At 37.0% G+C, this 25,772-nt stretch overlaps 1 protein-coding gene across 1 annotated transcript in view; it reads left to right on the forward strand.

Annotated features, from left to right (window-relative positions):
* LOC126458058 (zinc finger-containing ubiquitin peptidase 1-like) overlaps positions 1–25,772 on the forward strand; it is a 248,903-nt gene that overhangs the window by 174,118 nt on the left and 49,013 nt on the right. The window contains exon 8 of the mRNA XM_050094856.1: positions 11,508–11,635. Coding sequence (XP_049950813.1) covers positions 11,508–11,635 — 128 coding nt within the window. The remainder of the gene's footprint in view (positions 1–11,507; positions 11,636–25,772) is intronic.

A 25,772-nucleotide genomic window follows, 5' to 3' on the forward strand; every position in this document is an offset into this window, starting at 1 on the left:
TTGAGGTGAACTTAACTCTTTTTCATTGTTCTGCAGCAGTTGAGTCGTCCTGTAAATTTCTTAATGAGCCAGAGAACGCCTGATTGTCTACTAATGTGAAAAGTCAAAGAAAATTTCAGGTCTACACAAATTTATTTGATGTTACGCCAGACAGTTCAGTTTAAAATAATGCATTTTACTGGCACTCTCGCATGATTTCTCGTGGGTCTTATATACTCTCGCTAACAATTCGAACATTGTTGCATATAGTAATTTTGATAATTACAATCACAGAAGTTGTTCAAAATGATAGAATTGTTGTAATTTGGAGATTACAATTAAAATACATGAAATAAAATACAAGGTCAATACATATTCATGGAAAAATAAGTGAAATGATTCAGATAAATGGCTGATTAGATTTTTTGTTAATGGCACTGCAACTGCATTATACCAAGTATTTCTACCATGTTTCTTGCACCAGTTATGAGTGCATTATTTTTTTAGTCTAGACGGAATTTCAAAATCGTAGCCTAAGTAAACATTTTGTTTAGATTGTCAGTTTTGTATTTTGAATTACAGTAATTATGCAGAAATTAGATGCCATTATATTAAATAATAATATAGCAAGTTGACAGTATGTCAAACATAGTTGTTACATGTTTCTAATATAATAAAATACCGTATATTTGGCGCTTCCTTTAATGTCCTATTGTGTGTAAATGAAGAGTCCCAATTGCAATTAAACAAACTGATGATACACGCTCCCATCAATGGATGGACTCAATATTAACCAATACTTTTCCTTGAAGCTGTTGAAAATTATGTTGCAAAGCTCAAAAGGCAAAATCACATATATGGGCCCTACCAAATGACTCAACAATCAATCAAGCAATCAATATTAGCCTCAAAAACTCTGAAAAATATTTCACTATCCCTCTTGTAAGTATATGATCTGATGATGACTTGTTAAGAAGTCAAAACCAGTAATGATACCACTTGTGTGACCCGAGATATGTAGCAAAGTAACTTTGTTTACAAGATGTCTTCTACTTGCTCAAAAGACAGACTAAATTGGGATACAGTACTTTTATCATTCACAGTATGTGTTGACCTATTTTAGAGGTCGATAAATAAGTACTTGTCCTCTGGTTCAAATTTTTGTTTTTTATTTCCTGACCAGATTTGATAATAAATGAAAACTGCTATGGAGGGAACAATAGGTTTTATGGGGAGTGAATGACAAAATTATGTGATTGACAAAATACAAAATTGTAGTATTTTATGATTACAATATCAATATCATTTCGCAATTTAAAATCTGTCCCAAGACAGATCAGCTGTAGAATCTTGCCAAGTCTAAGAATACCTTCAGATGCCCTTTATTTCAGAGGCCTGGACATTTTCCCTTCTGGTAGAATCTTTTCAATAATATATGCAAAGTATCCCATGTTCATCCTAACTTCTAGATATGATAAACATTTGACCTACATGTATTATGATCTTCACCAAAAATTGGTAAGTGCATGGATGAATGTTGACAGCAATACATTTAACCCAATATGCAAACTTTAAAATCAAACCATTGTGTCTCAAACTAAAGTACGTTTTTTTTAATCCTCTTCCACCAAAACAGTGAAACTTGTGACTATTCTGACAATAAGATGATCAGAAGATAGTAAGGGCAATGTGTTGTTGATAAATCCATCCTCTCTCTCTCTCTCTCTCTCTCTCTCTTTCTCTTTCTCTCTCGTTGTCTGAAAACTTCCAGGACAGATTTTTTATAGTATGTGTGTGTCCTTGAAATGACCTTGATCGTGTTTCCACACAAACTCACTAGGTGACAGGATTGTGCTTAGCAACACATTGTTTGGGTCATTGGTGCATTAGTTATGGTGACAGTGGATGCTAACTGTGGGAAAAGTGTAACATTGAGTCTTGTGCCAAACTTGGGAAAACCCATAGTGAAATGCGAACAGTGATTAAGCAAGCATATGCAGGCGACGCACTTTCAAGAAGTCATGTTTTCAAATCGCACAAAAGGTTTCATTAAGGCAGGGATTCAGTGCAAGATGATCGCAGAGCTGGTCACCTGTCCGCAGCACATAGCGATGCAAACAGGGAGTGTTTAAGGCAGTTATTGTGAGAAGACTGTCATGTAACTGACCGTATGATATCAAAAGAACTTAATTTGAATTGTGATGTGTTTAATAAGATTTTATGTGAAGACTTAGGAAATGGAAACTTAATGAAAAACTCGTTCTTCACACACTAACAGAGAAACAAAAAGAGGAAAGATGAAGAATTTCTGCTGAACTGCTGGATAGTCAAACGTGATTCCACATGTCTGTCAAAGATTATTGGGGATGGAAAGTTGGTTCTACCAGTATGACCACAAGAAGTGTCAGAATGCTGAATGGCAGAGTCCTGGATCACCAGCCTCGAAAAAAGTCAAATGACAACCTCTGAGAACAAAGACAATGTCGATTGCATTCTCTGATAGTAAAGGATTAGTTCACCATGAGTATGTTCCTCCAGGTCAAACAATGAACCAAACTCTTTACATAGAAGTCTTGAAATGTTTGCGACAAGCAATTATTTGTCACCACCCTGATTTTTGGCTTTCTCAGGGTTGGTTCTTACTGCATGACAATGCAAGAACCCCTACTGCTTTATCTGTTACCGAGTATGAGGCCAGACATTCTGTTATTGTCATCCCACATCCGCAATATTCGCCTGACCTCTCATCTTGGGATTTTTTCTCATTTCTGCAAGTGGGAAGGCGACTGAAAGGAAAGCTTCATCAAGGTATCGGAGACAAATGAGCTTACAGGTGTCGCAGTTGAAAATTTCCCTGCTTGCTCTCATGACCTCCAGAAATGTTTGCACATGTGTATAGATATCCAGGGGGACTACTTTCATAGGAACTAAGATCATTACTTGGTAAATGCAATTTTATATTTTTTTTAAAATCCTGTCCTAGAACTTTATATATAAACCAGCATTATGTGAAATCCCAATCTATTCTATAGAATGCTGAGGTAATGTAAAGAATGCCTTGGTTTTAGGCAAAATATGAAATATAAGTTCTTTGTGAAAATGTTACATACTTTTCCTAGGCATGCTATACAGCTCATAGGCATTATACAGAGTGAACAGTACCATTTACACAATGGCACAAGATGAGAAGCCTTTGTTAATCAATATGCATTTGAAACTGAAAGAAGAAAACTATGAAATAAAGCTAAAGATATTCTTACTAGAAAACAATGACAGCAGAACTGAGACTGAAGTATTTGTTACAATAAGTACTCACTTTACATTTTAATCTTGTACATAGATTTCATGACTTAAAAAAGAATGTGACTAGAATATTGTTACTAGTAAAATGCCAGGCAGAACAGGCACAACCTACTTATGAATTACACTTCATTTTCCTTTTTCACTCAAAGCCACCTCAATTTTTTTAATTTAATTTTTTTTTTTTTTTTTTTTTTTCCACATACAACTAATGAATACTTGGGCACTTCCCGTGGCCTGAGAAGTCTGCAGTTGAGAGAGGTATTTTGTGGACAGGAATGTCTTCAGTTCTCAGTAAGGTGTACTCTGGCTTTGCAGCCGAACAGTGCTTCATATGGTGATCTCTTAATCCCAGAATGAAAAGCTCTCAGTATAGTGAATTCTGATCTTGGGTAGAGCTGCTTCAAGATTCCTTCTGCAGTCCCAAGTTGGTAAAAGTCTTCCGTCACATTCGTAACAGCTGCTAACAGATTGCAGGAGTCACCCCATCCCCTGTCAACATCAAGATTGGAACTCACACAGTGGTGCACAAAGGCACAGGAGGAAATTTTTTTGTAAAAATCCCTTTTCATTTTTTGGCCAGAATCTCAAATTACATTTTCCTTTGAACAGCTTTCTTAATATTGGAGCAAACACTGCACAGAATGCTAACCCCATGATCTTCTATGTCATCGCTGTCATCTATAGGAGAATTTCTGTAGATACCATGAACACTTTGGTCACACTTTTGATATTTATGAGCACTGCTGCTTTCTTTTAAGCAGATGCAACAGATATCTGGAAAAGAAGGATTTTTGGTGACCACAGAAATGGAAGGCTCTTTGATAATTATGGCTTCATCACTGCCGTGGTTTTCTCCATCATGGATTGCGTTCAGATCTATGTATTCTGCAAGGAGCTGTGCCTCTTGCATTGATTCATCTTGTCATTCTTTCTGCTGTTGTATTGTTTGTATGCTCTCTATTATTTTTCCAGCTCTTCCTCACTCTTTACATCTAGTAAAACATTTTCTGGCAGGACGTTGAGAGACCTGCTGTGGCTTTGCAGCCGAACAGAGCTTCGTATGGTGGTCTGTTAATTCCAGAATGAAAAGCTCTGTTTTTGATAAGTTGGGCGAACCGCAGTCTATCACTCCAGCAGTTAGTTTTCTCATCATGCACCCAAGCAAATGTCCTGATTTGCTCTTTCAGTGCCCCCCTGACTTCGTGAGAGGCACAGTGTACCATGAATGATCATCAAGGCTGATTACCACATTGTTTGCAAATTACCTGCCGTTGTGGCACTGTAGAATCTCTGGAGCACCAAGTAACATAAATATGTGGATGGTGTTGTAGACTACCTCTTCTGCTGTCTTTGATTTCAGAGCCGTAAGAACTACAGACTTTGTGATTTGACCTTCATAGATCATTATTAACTTGTATCCCTATCAGGATGGGACTGAAAATTGATGAGATTGACCTTACAATGGGAACTGAACTAAAAAAGAAAAAAAATGCTCGACCACAACACCTTTTTTAACATCTTTTTGCTTCTTCAGGCAAGGCTCACAGAGGTGAATGTACAACTCAGTATCAGAATGGGTAATGGTCTTATACTTGGACAAAAGTTCTTTCAACATCCTTCTCACCCTCCATGAAGCCAATTGGGCCCTATGAAGCATGTCAAATTATTCAGAGTCCTCGAACTTCTTTAACAGGATATATCAACTTAGTCTTATCCTCGACCACCATTACGTCATAGTATTTCAACAACCAGTGGTCTCATGGTTCCTTCTTCATGGTCATCTTGCATTTTTCATGTCATTGGCTAACTTCTGGTAACTGGTTTCTGTTAGAAAAACACGGTTTCTAGCAGCATTGGCTCTTATGTGAGATAATTCATCACAGATCCGCCATTGCATGTCAGCATGGTGTGATTCTGTCTTGGCGCTACACTTCCTTCCAATTTGTTGAGCCAATAACAACGGGAAAGGGTGGTCGGAGAGTGCCTGTGGAAATTCAGCTGGATGCTATACACTGCAAAACTATTATGGCCATATCTGTGACATGATAGTTGAACATCATACAACAATAGGTTGTCTTTGCAACCATTTAACAAATATCCCAACACCCCCATAGACAGTGTTGGTGTGAAAAAAATGGTGGGATTATGCATATTATATGCTTTGGCAGCTGACAGTCTGGCAAAATATGCCATGCCTAGGCAATGTATAAAATATCTGTCTTTTCATACGTTTGGCATTCGATTTTAGACATTCGGTACATTACCTTTTTTATATACCATTTGATTAGGTTATTCCTTCTAAGATTTTTTTGTGAAGCTGGGCTAAGTGTTCAGTCAATTTAGTTTTTCTTATATATATATGTAATGTTAATCAGTTATCAATGTCATTTTCTCTTTAATTTCTAAAGTATATGCTCATTGGATTTTCATTCAGTCCATTATATTCTTGTCCCTCTTCTCCATATCCACCGAGCGAGGTGGCGCAGTGGTTAGCACACTGGACTCGCATTTGGGAGGACGACGGTTCAATCCCGTCTCCGGCCATCCTGATTTAGGTTTTCCGTGATTTCCCTAAATCGTTTCAGGCAAATGCCGGGATGGTTCCTTTGAAAGGGCACGGCCGATTTCCTTCCCAATCCTTCCCTAACCCGAGCTTGCGCTCCGTCTCTAATGACCTCGTTGTCGACGGGACGTTAAACACTAACCACTAACTAACTCTCCATATCCATATCTCTATTGCATCAATTTTTTTCTTTTCTTGTTTCGTCAGAGTCTACCATTGTCAACCTTAGCTTAACATGCTCCAAATAAATGTCTTGATGAATATCTCAAGATCACCAAATTTAAAAACTTCGCTCCATTAAATATGATCTCTGTTCCATGGTATCAGTACAGGCTTGTCTCTCTCAGCATTGAGAAATTTGTTTAGCTCTGAAATTATCATTTTGTTTCTCTGCTGTTACTAATGTATCACCTCGAGGTTTATTCCCTATTCAATCATTTCCAAAGTTAACATTTTGCTTAGCACATTCCATACAGCCTGTCGTGTGTACTGGAATGGTTAGTTAAAAAATGGAATGTGTTTCTTCACGTATGCTATCTACATATATTCACTTATTGTTCCTGAACTTTGCAAAAGTATACCCTGATTTTCTTATAAAAGGTCTTCTGGTGGCTTGCTTTCATACCTATTTTTTTGTCTTGCTTCCCTACTTTTATAATTTCTCCATCCTTTCATACCTCTTTTGTAATCTTCCTTAAAGCTTTCAACAATGTTTCATGTCTTCAGGGTTACCTCCTTTTCCACAACCACTCTCCAGCTGGTCCTTGAACTCTGGCTGCCTTGATAACTGTTCTTTTAGTTTTGGATATTTATACCTTTCCTCCTTCAGTCATTACGTTCATTTCCTTTCTTTTTAAGTTAATGACTGTACTATAGGCCACCATCCAATTTATGCCTTATAATATGTCTGTATTTCTATCGGGAACTACCAACGTTCCAACATTGACTATTGAAACTGAATCACTGCAATACTAAACGTTGATAAAGTTTCTTCTTCAGTTCTATGTATGATTGTTCCATTGACACCTCCCTTCAATCAAAACGTAGTGTTGTATCTCAGTGAGGAACTTGAAACTTTCAGCACAGGACAGAATCATGTAGAGGAACTATGGCTCAAAGAGCAGTTATTCATACATTGGATAGCTATGTACGCAGTATAACAGTGTATAATGGGAGGGAATCTCCATGGTATACAGACACTAAAGAAACTTCTAAAGAAGTGGAGATTCCTGCATAATAGGTGTAAAATGAAGCATAAGGCTTTAGATAGAAAGATGGTGAATGAAATGTGTTTGGCTGTCAAGAGAGCAATGCATGATGCCTTCAGTGAGTACCATAGCAGAATATTGTCAGATGATATTTCACAAAACCCAGAGAAATTGTGATTGTATTTGAAGGCTGTTAGTGACATCAAAGTCCAATCTGTAGTGAGACAGGAACTGAAATTGAGGATAGCAAAGCAAAAGCTGAAATGCTTAACCCAATTTTTAAATGTTCCTTTACAAAGAAAATCCCAGGAGAATTGACCCAATCTAATCCCCAGAAAACTGAAAAAATGAATGAAATATATATTATTGTTAGTGGGGTTGAGAAACAGCCATACCAAATAGAACTGACAGGGGATATTGAACCTATATAGAGGAGGGCAGCACAAATGGTCACAGGTTTGTTTGATACAAGGGATGTGTCATAGAGGTACTGATGGAAGTGAACTGGATGATTTTTGGAGATAGATCTGAACTATGCCGAGAAAGCCAACTAACAGAGTTTCAATCAATCACTTCCTTTTATTTGTCTGAAGACAACATTGCTGTTGCATAAGACATAGTCAATTACAAGTTATTTCTTTGTGGGCAACATAATATAATGTTACATATGACTTACATAAATTTTAATTAATACTTGTATAAGTTATTTCTTTGTGGGCAACAGAATACAATGTTACATATTAAACTTAGATAAATTTCAATTTACACTTTTATATTACCCAGTTTATGATGTACATAATTTAGTTCGCATTACAGTTAAATCATTTATAGTATTACATAAAAATTCCTGAACATTATAGAAAGCCTTTCTTTTTAGGCATGATTCCACCACCATTTTAAATTTATTGTGTGGCAGTTCCTTAATACTTTGTGGTATTTTGTTCAGAAATATCTTGCGAATGTGTGGAAAATTGTTTTTGCTCTTGGATATTCTAGTCCACTGGACATTTATGAAGTTTCTGTTCCTGGTTTCATAAGTATGGACATTAGCACTAGTTTCATATATAAGAGCATTCTCTTTGGCGTAGACAAGAACTCTCAGTATGTACAAGCTGGGAACAGTAAGTATTTTGTATTTGGTGAAGTATTCTTTGCAGGAAGTGTTTTTTTTTTTTTTTTTTTTTAGACCAAAAATGCACCTTACTACTTTCTTCTGCCACAGGAAACATTCTTAGCCCCAGCAGAATTCCCCCAGAGTATTATCCCATAGTTCAAATATGTGCGAAAAAATGCATAATAGGCCATAAGGAGGAGGTCTTGATTAACACAGCTTTTTAATTTTCTTATCAGGTAAACTAATCTTGATAATTTATTACAAACTTTTTCTGTCTGGGTATTCCAACATAACGTACTGTCAAGATGGATGCCTAACAATTTCACTCACTTTTTGAACCAGCTTTCAATGATTATTCTAGGAATGTACTACAATTCCCTGCATATCACTCACACAGGGACCATGAGGATAAGATTAGAATATTTAGTGGATGCACAGAGGCATTCAAACAATCATTCTTCTTGCACTCCTTACTTGAATGGAACGGGAAGAAACTGGTACAGTGGAATGTGCTCTCTGCCATTCATCTCCCTGTGGTGTGCAGAAAGTTTATGTAGATGATGTGAGGCCGTTCCATGAGTATCATATCAATTCTTCAGCCACATACTTTTTGATAAATTCTCATGTCCCTGCCTGTATCAAGTTCTGTTTTTCATGACATTGTTTACACTGCAGCTACAGGTAGTTTCTCTGTCCCATTTGTACAAGTAACTTTTTCCACCGGGCAGTTCATCCTATAATGACTGATCTCCTTCATATCTGATCACAGCCACTTATTATAAAGTTCGTTTATTTGTTCCCTATTTACCTCTTAATTAGTTCTCACCCATTGTTGGTGAGGTCTTTCTTCGTGATAACAAAGATGCTACAGACACAATGTGTTCCACTGAGTACTGGCTCAGAACTGATGCCCTGCCTCTACTTAAATTTCTGAATTAAAAAGTTGGTAGCAGTTGCTGTAGATCAGACAGAAGAGATGGAGGCTGTTAATACTTTGCAAGGAATGCATGGATTTAAATATCATCAACAAAACTGATCATTTAAATTTCGAGAAAGTGAACATTGTGCATTAGAAATCACACACACTAATTGATCATTGTGCATTAGAAATCACACTGACTAATATGATTATTCTCTGCATTTATTGTTCACTATGTTCCAAAACCCCATGCATAAAAACGGATTCTTTCAGGGCTCATACATCAGGTTCTGTCGGTGATGGAAAAATAGGGTCAAGAATTTTGGATAGTCATTGGGCTAGGAACCATTTGTGCACTCAACAGAGGGATCATCTTAGTGTCACTGTCCCATAGTATGGGTTCAAAGTATGAATATTGCACACTTCCTCCTGCTTAGGCTAATGGAGCCAAATTAGTTCGTTTTTTTGCATTTAATAATGTCCTTGGTGGGGCTTATGGAGGCACCATGGACAGTTCCTTAGAAACCCCATCCAAAAAATGTTTTTTTTTTTTTTACCAGTTTCTTCATACCAAAACCGAGCTGCAGACTCCTAGACAGCACATAAAATCAAGCCTGAGAGGTAAAATTAGTTTTGCATTATTTCAATTTCACACAAGTAAACTATCAAAAATTTTACAATATATTCCTAAGATCTTGATTTCAAACAACCTCAGAAATCTTCATGATATCTTTATCCTTTTCCAAGATACAGTGTTTCAAAGTTACCATTCTTGTACGTGGAAAATCCAGTGTGAGGCAAAAACTTCATTTTACCTTCCTTAGCACCTTTAAAATATTTTCCCAATAATTTTGGCATGTGAGTATATTTGCACTGTTTCATGCTGAGAGAGAAGGAGACACAGTAGTAGTGAGGATGAGACAAAATTGAACAGTAATAAATACTGTAAGACAGTAGACAATGATCATGGTATAGAAGGAGTGAAGGAGACGATTGCAGTGTAAGAGGAAGAGCAGGACACAAGGGAAGTGGAACATACTTGTAATTGACAGTGACCAGAACAGTGTTAGGGGAAAAAAAGGAGGAGACAGTGCCATTGGGAGAGAAAAAAGAGGAGGAGAAAGTTGAAGTAGGTTAGAGCCAGTGATAATGAGGGACAGAGTCTGTGATGACAACAAGAAAGAGAGAAATAGTGACAGTGAGAAGAGACAGCAGCAGTGGGAAGGAATGTATGATGTGGTAGCAGTAAGAGAGAGCAAGAGGGAGACAGTGACAATGAGAGGAGACAGTAGTAGGAGGACAGAAAAAAGGATATTGTGGCTGTGAGACAGGAGACAGTGAAAGGAAGAAAGACACAAAGAGATAATGACCTCAGTTGGGCTGAATGAGTGAGTGAGAATGGGCAAGAGGGAGTGGGCGGTTATGAGCAAGTTACAGTGAAGGACTAGTGGGCATGACTGAGTTACAGTTAGGGGTTCTTGTGGGATTGAGAGGTGAGTTGTATGTTAAAAAGCGTGTGAATATATTTACATGCCAAAATGTTTGGAAAAATTTTTGAAGGTACTAAGGGAGGTAGGAGAGACAGCTTGTACCCCACTTTTAGTCAGAGTTTTCTAATAAAAAGGTGCATATTCGCCTTTTTTTGTGCTCCAGTATGAGCATTTTTCAACTGATCTTCAAGTATGGTTGAAGTATCAAACTTTCTTGCCACTTTCAGGGTGTGACACATAGTAAAGGACTCCATAAGGGTAACAGTAAATTCTAGTAGTAATGTTAATGTTATATTTGTTGATTTTTTACTCTTTTTCCCATATCGGACTTATAGATTTGGCCTAATTGATACTCTGACCACATTGGGAAAATAAGTTCTCCAATGGCACAAGCCATTCAAGGAGGACTGAGAGGAAGTTACTGATGAACTCTGCAGTGGATGTCCATCACCATTCCCAATTGACAGAAATGTGACACATGTGCATGATTGATTCAATTCTGACTGGTGCCTGAGCCTTCAACTGATAGCAGACATTCTGACCATGATGAAAATAACACTTTACCCCATTGTAACCAAATATTTGAACATGAAAACCAAATCACAAACTTTTTCCAAAAGTCAAACAACGGAAAATCCAGAATGAAATGTAACAATATTGTGAAAATGAAAGTTGCCACTCACCATATAGCAGAGATGCTGAGTTGCAGATAGGAAAAACAAAAAGACTGTTGCAAATATAGCTTTCGGCCAGTATTGATGAAGGCAGAGATGCTGAGTTGCAGATAGGCACAACAAAAAGACTGTCATAAATATAGCTTTCGGCCAGTATTGACGAACGCCTTTTCACAATATTGTGTTTCCAAAAGTGTGGACTGTTGAACAAAATGACATGCTAGTGCTCCATCATATGTTTCTCTGTCTTTTCACAGGTGTCAACTAGTAGACTTTCATCGACCAACAAGTGCTGATGGAAGTCATCCTGAACTATTTGGCTGGGTTTTGGAATACTTTCAAAAGAATGAAGAATTCAAACCACCACTCTATCTTCAGCATCAAGGTATAAAATTTAGATATTACTCGTACTTTGCATACTTTTGATATTATTTAGTGAAGTGAAAATGAGTAGTGCTATTTAGCTAAACTTAATCATGAAAAGGTGAAATGGTGATACCCTTGGCAGCCTGAGGATAAGTCACGATAAAAACAATGTGCAACCTCTGGCAATGTGATTCAATATCTTCACTACATTGCAAGTTTCAGAAGGGTAGTGTCCATCGTCGGGTATGAAAAGATGAATAATTAAACTATTCCAATAAATGCATAACCAATAAAGTTAACCATTGAAAATTTTAGGAGCGTCAGGTTGAAACACAGGGAGAAAACACACAATCTGTGTATAGGCAGGCCAGATTTTATGCATTCTGTGTGCCCAAGTGGCTTTTGCAGCTGATATGGCTGGTTTTTCATGTTATGTTATGTCAGGCTGTCAGCTTGAGTTTGTTTAGCATACTATCATTTTTAGTTCGGTACTTCACTTCTGATATTTAGAAAGTGTAAAATGTAGACTGCTGGCATTTGGATTATGTTTTTTCCTCATGTATTTCATTGTCAAATTCCAAAAGTTGTCACTAGCATTTCTTTTATCACTGTTTACAATCCTGATAATCCCTTGAAAACTACAAAATAAATCTGTAGCCTTTTTCTGCTAAAGCTCAAAATTTAGTTCTTCAAACTGTTATAAAAGAGTTTAATCATTTGTCATGAAACAGAATATCAATCTATATCCGCAAGATGCATTATCTTCTTACTCATTTGTTTAAAAAACATCCTGCATTCACATGTGGGTTATATGAAAATATTCCAAATGTTTGGCAAATGACAGGATACTGCTCCATTGTCATACTTCAAAGGTAGGCACCCACCTATGTTCCAACAATTTTACCTGTATTCTACATGTTTATTGTGAATCAGTGGCTGGAATGATTATTTTTCTCAAGTCTTCCACTTCCTTTCATTTTTTCGAATAATTCAAAACAAAAGGAAACTCTTTTGGAGAAGGAAGTTTGTCTGAATATCTAACATCAAAACCTGAGAAAACTTAGTTTGTAAGGAAGGAGGGGAGAAAGAAAGAAAGATTAAAGTCTAACATTCCAGCAGTAGCTTGATCATTAGAGACTGAGCACAGGACCCGTGTATGAAAGGATGTGGAACAATATTGTAAGTCCTCTTTTCAAAGGAACCATTCAAGCATTTGCCTGGAGCAATTTAGGGAAATCATGGAAAACCCAACTCTGGATGGCTGGACAGGTATTCAAACCTTCATCCTACTAGATACAAGTCCAGTGTGCTAACCGCTGCACCACTGTGCTCAGCTGTATTTTGTAATCAGAGACTAATTGAAGAGTGCCCTTACTGAACCAAACAGTATGTTCAGCAGTTTGCTCTTATTTTAATTTTTTTCTTTTTATTCTAATTTAACAAGTTTCTGTGAGCCAAGGTGCTGTGGATGAGTCATTAAATAATTAAGAAGACATCAAAACAATTTACAGTAATATGTTCAGTAACTAATACACTGCAGTAACTCTTGGGTAGAATAGAAGGGATGTGCCAAATGCAAATCTTTCAATGTAGATTTGAACATCTGGGGTTTATCATGTAATTTTTTCAGTTCTGCTGGAAACCTATTAAAATGTGACCTTTCAGTAGAATGCTGCACAATTATTTTCAGTTCTAGTGTTCACTAGCTGAATGTGAATTTCCTTGTCAATGAATCTGTATTCTCCCACCCAAATTTAGTCAACTATTGGCTGTGTAGTGTAGAACTTATGGCTTCTTAGCCTCTCTTTGCAGAACCTCTTCATTTTTAGTACTTTCTCTCCTTGTCAAAAATTTAATTTATAGACCTCCATTTTAGTGGTTCTGTTCAAATGATTTGATGCTGTTGACTTTGTTTCTGAATTGCTCTTTGATTTAGTTCATCTCTAGTGCAATACCAGTTTCTTCTGCAAATCTTTTGCCCTCTTCTACCCACTTGGAGGTGCACTTTAATGGTGTGATGTAATTGAAGGTCTTTTGCCTAATCGGTTTTCACCCAGTCTTACTAAGGATCCATAAAATTTCAACTGCTGTTTTTGTGTTGTGTCTGTAATCTTTTTGATGGATTTGTGGAGACATCCTTGTTTTTCTTATTCTTCCATGTCCCATCAGTAATTTTCTGGATTCCTAAAATTATCTGAGAATCTTCATTTACTTCTTTTCAAGTCCTTCCAACTTTCTCTTTTTATTTAAAATTAGACACTCTGAAGTGTAGAGTCCTCCTTGTTTTTTAACTGAATTATAATGCCTGATTTTGCCCTTGTAGGATGTAGCTCATTTGTTGTACCTTTCTGTGTTAGTTTGTAAGCAAGGTTTAATTTTCTGATTATTCCTTTGGTTGCCTTTTAATCCGGTCCATTATATTGGATCCACTCTTCTAAGTATTTGAGTTTGTCTGACCTTTTTATCTTCCTGTATTTTACCCCAATGTATTTCTCATTTTGGTGACTGTGTTCCATATATTTCATCTTTTGATAAGAGGTTTTGAAACCTATTTATCCAGTAATTTAATGTAAACTCTCCAGCATTTTTTGGGCCTCTTCCAGTTTCGGTATGAAACACCAAGGTCATTGGCAAAAGCTAAATCTGATTTCTGTACTTCCCAAGGTGTATTCCACTTATTACTTGCAACTTCAGACCTTCCCAGCTTTTCATTATTTTCTCCAGGATGACATCAAAGAGAATTGTGAGGAGGGGGATTGGGGAGGGGGGGGGGGCAACTTTGGAGATGGTGTCTGTCAGGGTTTGTTTTATGGACCCTCATCTGTTGGTTTTGTCACTTTTGAATTCCTCTAAAACTCTTAAGTAAATTTTGGTCTATCAGTTGAGTCATATACTTTTTTGAAGTTGACATGAATTACTACTATGCTCTGGAACTCATTCCTCGAGTTCTCAGAGAAGTAGAACACCTGTTCGATGCATGAACTGCCATTTTGGAATCCATCTTGATATTTTCCGATCACTCGATCAGACTGTTCATCTGTTCTCAGCAGAACAAGAAAATATCTTACAAGCAACTGAAAGTAAGGAGATCCCTCTGTAGTTGTTCAAATCCATTCAAATGCTTTTTTTATGGAATGGGTGTATGAGTACATATTTCCAGTCTTTTGCACCTTTTCAGTTCTCCATATTTCTTCTGTAGGTCAGTGTATTCCATCTGCTGTGACTTACCATGCACTCTTCCACATTACTTTCTTCGCCTGGTGCTGTATCATGCTAGAGCCCCTTGATTACCTGCCTGATATCACTGACACTTGATGATGCTTTGGAATATAATGTGAATTTGTTTCTGAGCATTCAGTAATTCCCAAGGCTCTTCACAGTTCAGTGGCACTTTAAAATAGTCTGTCAAGAGCTGATAGTTTTCATTGTCATAGGTAACGACACCTCCATCTGTTTGCATGAAGTTGCTTAAACAACCACTTGAATGAAGTTTCCTTTCTGTGTGCCCTTTTTTGCAATAAGCATATTCCTTGTAAATGCTCAGAGCTGTCCCAGTACTAGAGGATATAATAGAGTGAAATATGCAACAGACAGAAACTTTCTTGTTTGCTCTAGAGACAATGAAATAGTTCTTGCTGCAGCTGTCAGCTGATTCTGTCAGGGTGGGTTGCCCTGAGTGAGTGTTATGGTGCAGCAAATCTGTCATCCTTGTAGGCAGCTCTACTACTCGTTTACTAGAGCCACTAATTGCAAGTAGCACTCAGTGTCTTACTTCTGGCATGCAAGGTGCTGAATTGGTGATTGTCTGATATTCTTGTCTGTTGACACATCTTCTTGGCTTGATCTGTAATTCTCACTATTACCAGTTCTTCCTCCACTTCATCCTGGAGGTCGGAATTGTTTTTATAGAGAGGTCAGCAGCTTTTATTTTCTGCACACAATTGTGCTAATGATACTTTCAACTGAGCTTTCACTTATCTCCAGTCCTGGGAATTAAGAAAAATAAAAGACCACTGGTTATTTAATCAACTTTTGGCAATAAAACTTCACTTTTGTTAGAGTTCTGTGTAAGAAACAGTATGCAGTTATTTTTTGGCAGTTGAGTGTCAATCTGTTTCCTATAACAAATTTGTTAACATGGTCATCATCTGCAGCAAGGATTGAAATATTTGTTTTGCAAATAAAATCCACCTTTTCTTGCTGCAATGTATTTTATTTGTTCCAGACGCATTGAGATACGATGAGAGGAAATGTAGATGCCAGCCAAAAACTCAAATATCTATTCCACTAAAGATGCCTTAAAAGGTGAAACATGTCTGGAACAAATAAAACACACTGCAACAAGGAAAGGTGGTTTTTATTTACAAAACAAATGTTTCCTGTAAGCCACGAGCTAATGTTCTCTTTTACACTATTTGCTGAATCATTTACATCACATTAGACATTTTTCCCCATGACACTTGTGTCATCAGCAAATAGAATTTTTTTTAATTGACTGCATCATTTAATCAAGAAAAGCAAAGGGCACAGCAGAACCCCGTGGGACATGATATCCTCTTCCCCCGTCCACCTTCCTTAGTTAAATTGAAATCTATTCCCTGTTTTTGACATTGTAGGACAACCTTGTGTTTCATAGGTATTTAATTATTCATTGTTCCCTCACTTCCTTTAATTTCACAATGTTCCAACTAGTGCAAAATAATAATGTGATCTGTAAGATCTGATGGTTTTGTCAGATTAAATAAGATATCTACTTAAACAAGATACCTAATGCCCTCAACTTATCATTCATCCCATTTGAGTTCCTCCCGTATGAAAGATCTTAAACAACACTTTCCATTTCAGTAAGAAAGTTTGAACTGCCTCATATAAACAGGAATATGTGTTGTGTTTTAAGAGTTATGTGGATAGATATTTGCTTGATTTAATGCCAACACTTTGTAATTGATTTCAGTGTTTTCGCTGATGATATAGTGTAGTTGTGCCAATCTGATCCAGAGATGAAGTGCCAGTCACACTCTTCTACCTTTCCTGTAATCACCATCCAACAGTCAGAGACTCAGGGACAGGAGATTGAAAAGTTATCAGAGATGAAGCACAGGAATTAATGTAGATTTAGGAGCCTGTGTGATCATTGAGCATAGTAGGGAGACTTGCATAATTCTCAGAATCTGAAATTTCATTCTTCTCTGAAGATTGAATGTTTAGCTTCACATCCAGATTTAGTCATACTGGATTTGATGAAGATCTGTTGTGCTTACCCAACTCTCTTTGTTGAAACTATTTCCTCACAATGTAGTTCCTTGGTGACTGCCACTCTAAACCTAATAATTAATCTTGCCATTCACAGTTTCAACCCTCATTCGTCTGTGATCATCGTCTACATCCTCTATCACTTCCTTCTATCCATCCAGTATTACACATCCTTTGCAGATTAGAGACCAATGATGACTTCATCTTTCTGCCTGCAGGCAAAGACTCCACTTCTTCAATAATGATCAACTTAATTTCTTCATGGAGAATTGGCACCACTGTTGGACACCATCTCTGGATCTTGTTAATATGGAAAACCAACTTTGTTTCATTCATAGATTTATTCATCAGGTTTTCACCCACAAGTCGAGAAAGCATATAATTTGTGGACGTAACTAATAGAATTTGCTTTTAATTTTGTTTTGAATTATTAGGGAGTCCCAGATCCTTGTGGTTAATGTGAGATGGGAGTTTGTTAAATATGTTTGCACCAGAGTTCATAGCTCCACTCTTAGCCCTTGAAGGGGAGTAAAAGTCTGCATGAAAATCATTTCTCTACCTTGTGTTGTTATTGTGCAAATCAACAGTTCAGTCAAAACTGATATCTTTCAACAACAACAGAAACAATTAAAAAGTAAATGCAGTGGGAAGCAACTGTAAAAATTCCCAGAGACTCCTCTCCAAGGGATCCATGGAAAACAATAAATGTAATGTAATTCCAAGATCATTAAAATGGTCTTCATAAGATATGCAGTTATCTACATTGCACAACATTCCTCTGAAAAGTATTCCTTTTGCTTTGGGCCCACTGCCTCCAGAAGGTATTTAAATTCAATAACAGTGAATGAAAATCTGCGAAATAAAACTACCATCTAGTCTTTAGGTCAGTACAATAATAAATACTTGTAAGGGCAAAATATGCTGAACTGAGATTTTTAATTTGTTGGCCCCCATGAAGTTTACACACAGTTGCTTCATTTAGTCTATGACAGTTAATTTCTCTGTACCTCTTCCTGCTTAACACTCTTCCTAAAATCCAAAAATTTTAGGATCCCCCTTGACACTACCAAAAGATAAGAACTACCTCCTGGACTATTAGCCACAGTTCTGCTACCACTACCTCATGGCCTTCTGCTTATCATTACGGATGCTACTTTCTTATTAGGAAAAATGGGACAATAGGAGGTTCTCACTCATAAGCAGTGTAATGTGTACTACGGAAGTCAGTTTGCTACAGCAAACGCAGGAATTTTTGACTTTATCTAACAGATATTATTTATCAATATCACTTGCTATCCCACAAAAAGCACATCTTGTGTAGTTATCTGATAAATTGTAATTTTTTGGATCACAGCACAAACAATAATAATAATAATAATAAACAAGAAGATTACATATTGGAGAACCACAGTGACAGCATAGAAGTGATGGAAAAAACAGATGCCTATAAATGTCTAGGATACAGACAAGAAATATGAATAGATAATACAAATATTAAAGAAGAACTAAAAGAAAAGTATAGACAAAGACTAACAAAAAATACTGAAAACAGAATTGACAGCAAGAAACAAGACAAAAGCTATAAATACTTATGCTATACCAATATTGACCTACTCATTTGGAGCAGTGAAATGGAGTAACACAGACCTAGAAGCACTCAATACACTTAACATGCTCACAATGCCACAAATATAGAATACATCACATACATTCAGCAACAGAAAGATTCACATTAAGCAGAAAGGAAGGAGGAAGTGAATTTATCGACATAAAATACTATATTATGGACAGGTAGACAATTTAAGAAAATTCTTTATAGAATGAGCAGAAACTAGCAAAATACAAAAATCACTCACTCATATAAATACATCGGCTACACCATTGCAATTTCATAACCACTTCTACAGCCCTTTAGATCACATAACATCAACAGATACGAAGAAAGTAAATTGGAAAAAGAAAACACTACATGGTAAGCACCGGTATTGTCTAACACAGCCACACATTGATCAAGACGCATCCAACACATGACCAAGAAAAGGCAATATATACAGTGAGATGGAAGGATTCATGATTGCAATACAGGATCAAACAATAAACACCAGATATTACAGCAAGCATATTATTAAATACCCCAATACCACAACAGATAAATGCAGACTTTGCAAACAACAAATAGAAACAGTAGATCACATCACAAGTGGGATGTACAATACTAGCAAATACAGAATACCCCAGAAGACATGACAATGTAGCAAAAATAATACATCAACAACTTGCCATACAACATAAACTAATAAAACAACATGTTCCCACATACAAGTATGCACCACTAAATGTACTGGAGAATGATGAATACAAATTATACTGGAACAGAACCATTATAACAGATAAAACAACACCTCATAATAAACCTGACATCATACTCACCAATGAAAAGAAGAAATTAACACAACTAATCGAAATATCCATACCCAATATAACAAATATACAGAAGATAACAGGAGAAAAAATTGAAAAATACGTCCAACTGGCTGAGGAAGTCAAGGACATGTGGCATCAGGATAAAGTTGACATTATACCAATTATACTATCAACTACAGGAGTCATACCACACAATATCCACCAGTACATCAACGCAATACAGCGTCATCCAAATGTATACATACCACTACAGAAATCTGTAATTATTGATACATATTCAATTACCCGAAAGTTCCTAAATGCAATGTAACATATACCGCAGAGTTAAAAGGAAGTCACCCTTGATCAAGGTCCGCGTCACTTTCCATTTTTAACCAGGCATAACATCTGAGAAAGGAAAGAAATAATAATCATAATAAGAATACAAGTGGGACATTTCAGGTGTTTGATGAGGATATACTGGTAGCTTATAAAAATGTTGTCTTAAGTTGGTGAACTATTGTATACTGGTCATTTTCATACATTCAAAGAAAACAAACACTGGTAGCACTCTTGCAGGAATATCAGAGGGAAATAGGACATGATTGTCATTGCCCAAGGCATTGTTTGTAAATGAAATGTTGGCTAGTGTTAATACATGCTTCAAGCTCAGCAGGTCACTGTCTGTGTGCAATAGAAGTGAGAGAAATTAGAAGCCATGTTGCCTATTAATTAACCGTGACTGTTTCAAAAATATGAAAAGATTTTCAAATACTGCTAACAGTCACATAATTTGTTGACTTCTAAATTATTTATTTAATAATATGTTTCAAGCTGTATTGGCATTATGAAAACATTTAACATAAGTGTATACAAATATTAAAGTTTGTTTTCAACCTGTGAAGAGAGAGAGAGAGGGAAGGATAACCTAGTAAAAGGTGGTGTAACTTACTACATTGGTGTGCTGCTCACATTAAAATTTTTGTCAAACAATCACTCACTTACGAAAATTTTCATTTTGAGGACCTGTCTGGTACATGACTCGTGGTAACTATCCAACACACTCATTTGCAGCAGCTTCCAATCACTTGACAGTAGTCAGGAAGACATATTGTTATTTTTTATGGTATTTTATGATTTTACTGATAAGATTAGCATGTATTCTTGGTTTGTAAATGGTGTATTGAAATGTCAATTGAAACTAAACCCGCCTTGTGCGTGTGCATGCCTATGTGTGTGTGTGTGTGTGTGTGTGTGTGTGTGTGTGTGTGTGTGTTTTGTTGTGTGGTAATATGTTGGTAAAGTGCTGTTCACCAATCTCCCCAACATCCCTCCAACTCCAAATCAACATAGAGTAGCTGACACTTGAGTAATTAGAATGAGTAGAAGAGTAGTATTTATGTTCGAGTCTCACCTAATTATTTACCAGAGATGAACAGTCATTTATTTCTCCCTTGAATTCAACTTTTGCACTTACTATCAAGTTGAAATACTTAATATTTACAATTATCAGTTCCCTTTGTCTTTATCAGAGCAAATACAAAATTGGAGTCGTTAACAGGGATAAAAATCAGAGAGGAACATCTGTGGTTCCTACTCACTGTATTTTATCTGACACAGCTATTTCCATAATAAAATGTGATATTACAGATTTCCAGCTGCTTACGAATAGCCCCTCATTCTGTGTTTGAGAACAGCAAACACTGTTGGACTGCATAATGGCTGGTGCAATATTACACAGAACAGTCAACAAATAACTTTAATTATTCTTCTTGGAAGAAGAAAGGGCCATAAACTTTGTTTTTGCTCAAAGCACAAAATAAATCAACATTTGGGCTATCAAGAACATGTTCCCAGGTTGTTCATTGATTTCTACGGCCCCAAATTCTGTATTCGGTGTTTATTAATGTTATCACTTAACTGAAAAGTTGACTCACACTAAAGATAATGTTTCCAGTGAAACTTTCATCTTGTTCCAATTGATGTAAAATTTCCCAAAAATGTCTGTACAAACAATCTTCTTGTTTCCAGAATTAATCTTGTTGTCTTTTAGTTCTTGTGTCATTGTTAGTTTGCATGTTTGAGATACAAATATCTTCTTAATCCACATTGAACAGTCACATATGGGACACCCAGTTTGCAAGGAGCAAGCTGCGCTGATTTTGTAGAATTATTAACAAAGTTTTCTCTCACTTTCCTTATATCATTGTTATTTCCTGGTTGATGTGAGAATTTTTTATAGGTTAATGATTATTCAGTTTCAACAAAACATACACCATACAAAATTATGTTGTACGGTTGTCATAGACTTTGATTCTTCAAACTAAAGCACTCAGTGAGACCAGTGGAGACAGCCAGCATTGGTACAACTGTCAATAGCACTTGCACTTGTGTGATTCGTACTAGCGTATTACAAGAGACAAAGCTTGATCTACCTTATGCCAAGTCTAGGTCTGTAAGTTGTATGAATAAGTATTTATGAATTTTCAGAGTTCATTTACAGCACCCTGCATTATGTTTGGTGAAGCTTCTAACATTTTGATGACACGAGAAATGGTGCAAAACTGGATTGCATTCACAATTCACACCTCACTCTCATCAGTTGACTTACGTGATGTGTGCAGCCGATCCTCTTCTCTGGATAATCAGATACACCGACCTTCCAAAAGCTTCTTCTCCGAAGAGTATCGCTGGTTGTAGGAATCTATTTGACTATTTCTCTACTCTTGAAATAATTGGGTACTCACACAATACTTTAAGTTCAATTACGATATATTTTCAACTTTCACAGGAAACAACTTTACCATTTTTCATACAAACATTTAAACTTCTGGAAATCAGTTTAGTCATCAGACATTAGACTCAATTAAACACATTCATAATTGCATTGGCTTGACAACCAAATAATTTGTGAACATCACATGCCGTCTTGCCTTGTTCATAGCTAAGACATGAAGTAAGTTAAAAGTCTGTAGTCAGTTGTTCGTTTTTCTTTTTTTACAATAATCACATTCACTAACACAGCAAAGAATAGCATATAATTACTCTTTGTTCTTTCACACAGCATCTGTGGCACTAGTGGCAAACACTTGTCGTTGTCAGTGGACTGCCACTCTTACAGTCTTCTCATAACAAACTTCCAACCTGCACACAGAAACAGGTGGCACAGTAGATACGCTTCCACTCTCACACTTATATTTAAAATATCATGTGTTCAAGATGGTAGAAGGACGAGTGGTTCTAGAATTTACGCAGAAATTCTCGTAGCATTACAAGCTCTCACATCTGAAAAGGTTCTATCCTCTACTGTGAACATTGGCCTTTCTGTTGCTACACATCCACTTAACTGTGAGCGTCGTGTCAGTGGTAAATCTAGGCATCCTGTCGTAGGAACACAGGGAGCAGGGAGAACTAACAACTTTGAGATGCTATCTTCTACTGAAACCAAAACCGAGCTAGTGAGACTCACTTCACCTGTTGAAAGCCATACTGAGTCCCATGTCATGGGGAGGAAAACACAACAGGGTAGTCGTCTATTAATCATCAGCAGTTCGAAGGTATACTTATAATGGTACCCCTTAAGGGAATGGGAGCAAGGGATAGGAAAGAACACCGTGTGGTGCTCGGTGTGTATGTCTGGAGGCCTCATTAAACATGTTGAAGAGTCTATTACAGCAGCCATTGAGGGAATGGGGTGTAACCAACTACAGATGTGGCTTGCATTGGGACAAACAATGCCTGTTGTCTGGGCTCCTAGGTCATATGTGGATCATTCCAATGATTGGCAGAGAAGATTGAGAATGTCAGCCTTGGTCACAGAGTTTCAGTGAAACTCTTAATCTTGTACTGGTTGTTACCTATCTCGTTTCTTGATAACTGAATGATGTGGAATCTTTCGCGGTATATTGTGGTAGGACCACATTCGCACCACGTGTATGTAATTGAGAATAGTACGAGTAGTTCCAGCACAATTTCAGCAAGGCTTATTTATTAGTAGCTGCTGAAAGATTACACACTGCAGATCTCGTTTGTCTAGGGGTTTTCGAAGTTTTGTCTGCAAAATCATTACTCTAACAAGCATGGTCTGGGTTTTCTTCTTGTTTGAAATAAACACTACCGGATTCGAATTACTTTCGGCTAAAAATAATATTTATTCGTACTTTTTGTTTAGTCACTACAATATTTTCACTACGAACATTGATACTCTAAAAATGCATTATACTGTACTGGTCACGTAAACACGTCCATGTCCCTCCAATACTGACAAAGAAGTGGCGGGCAAGCCAACATGTGCCCGGAAGTTGCAGACATTCCTGCATTCCAGATTCTTTGGTCTTCTGACCTTGATACACTCCAAAGACACATATAAATAAATACATATAAATATACAACATTTAACATCTCAAACAAATCCATTATTTATCATAAAAGAAAATATTTATAAATAAATAAATTAAACACATTTTATGGCAACATAATGAAGTTACCTTAACTCTCTACTGTGGGCATCGTACTTTTCGCATGAGATAAACTTTATCTCTGACAGTTAATTACATTACAATCTGCAGCTTTGTTCCCAGAGCATGTCATGGCCCTCTGATTGTGTCAAGTGGAAGGCTTGAACCAGAGACTATGAAGGTTCTGTGAGAAGCTAGGCTGTAACTTCCTGAATTTGGACCATAGGATTGAGAATTGTTTCTTCTTCTACTTCGTCTTCTTTTTCAGTCTCTAGGATCCACTCCTAGACATTGGCCTGTTCCAAAGATTTCATTGTTGATCTTTGCTGGGTGGTATGGATCCAGTTTTTCCTAATGTCAGACGGTGTCCCTCCACCTTGTCAGAGGATGTCTGACACTTTTCTACATATCCCTTGGACACCATTCCATCAGTGTTATGGTCCATTTGAAGTTGTTGCTCACCATGTGTCTTGCTCAGTGCCACTTCAGTCTCTCTAACTGCTCAGCAATGTCATAGACCACCATTCCTCTTTAAGAAGAAATGCGCCAAGTGTGTGCTACACATCAGAGGCTGCCACCCAGCCAGCTGACTGTGTGTGTGTTGCACACAAGAGGTCTTGTAGATTAGGCAACTCTCCATCCATTCCAGATAATGATAACTGTAGGAGATCTGTATTAGTGTAAGATCCAAAGAAATGCCCCCAGAGGCAAAAGTATCAAAATCCCAGTTGTTAACTGCCAAAACATTCTCAACGAAGTGCCAGAGTTTTAAGTACTCCAAAAAATGTAATGGAATTCACATAATACAACATGCAGAAAGCTGGTCAATACACGAAGTTGACACCAGAGTGACTTTTGGGGAAAATTTAAGTGTATTGAAAAGATACGCTAATTGGAAATGGAAGTGATGTAATTGTTGCGGTAGACAAGAAACTCAAAACTATTGAGACACAGGTTGAAGCTGTAAGTGAAATTGTTTGGGGTGACCATAAATTATTATTAGATGCTTCTATCAGTCATCAGACTCACCTCATGATTTAATCAAAAACTTTAGAGAAAACCACAGTTCAGTATTACGTAAGTACCCCAGTCATCTTGTAATCATCATAGGAGACTTTACTTATCCGACATTCAAATGGGGTAATTCCATTTTTCTTAGTGGTGAATGTGACAGTACATACTGTGAAACATTACTAAATGCATTCTCTGAAAATTACTTAGAGCAGATAGTTTGGAACCCCCCTCATTAGATCTCATTGCAACAAAAAGACCTGACCTCTTTGAGAATGTCCACGTCGAAACCGGTATCATTGACCATGAGGCCGTTTAGCAACAGTGGTTATCAAAGTATAATGAACAACTAAATAAGTAGAGAGATTTACATGTTCAGTGAACTAAATAATAAAGCAGTAGTGTCATACCTCTTTGAGGAATTTCAAACTTTTAGCTCAGGACAGGAGCATGTATAGGCACTATGTCTCAAATTTAAAACAATAGTTGGCCATGTACTAAATAGACATGTACCCAGTAGAAAATTTTGTGATGGGAGGGATTCTTCGTGGCATGCAGTAACTCTGGAGAAACTCATAAAGATACAGAGACACTCCACAGTAGGTGTGAAACAAAGCAGAAGGCAATGGATATAGAGATGTTGAATGGAACACATTTGACAATAAAGATATCAATGAGTGAAACTTGCAGCAACTACCGTAGCAAAATATTCTCAAAATATCTTTCACAGAACCCAAAGAAATTTTGTGGTCATGTGTAAAGGCTGTCAGTGGCACCTAAATTAGTATCCAGTCACTATTGAATGAGACAGGAACTGAAATTGAGGGTGGCAAAGCAAAAGCAGAAATGCCTAAATCCATTTTAAAATGGTCCTTTGGAAAGGAAAACCCAAGATTATTGCTTCAAGTTAATTCGTGTACCATTGGAAAGATAAAGCTCCAGGGCCTGATGAACCCCTGTCTGGTTTTATACTTAATTTGCAGCTGAGTTAGCTCGTCTTTTAATTATAATCTACCGTTACTCCCTCAAACA

This window comes from Schistocerca serialis, chromosome 2 (assembly GCF_023864345.2).
Source record: "Schistocerca serialis cubense isolate TAMUIC-IGC-003099 chromosome 2, iqSchSeri2.2, whole genome shotgun sequence".
Lineage (NCBI taxonomy): Eukaryota > Metazoa > Arthropoda > Insecta > Orthoptera > Acrididae > Schistocerca > Schistocerca serialis.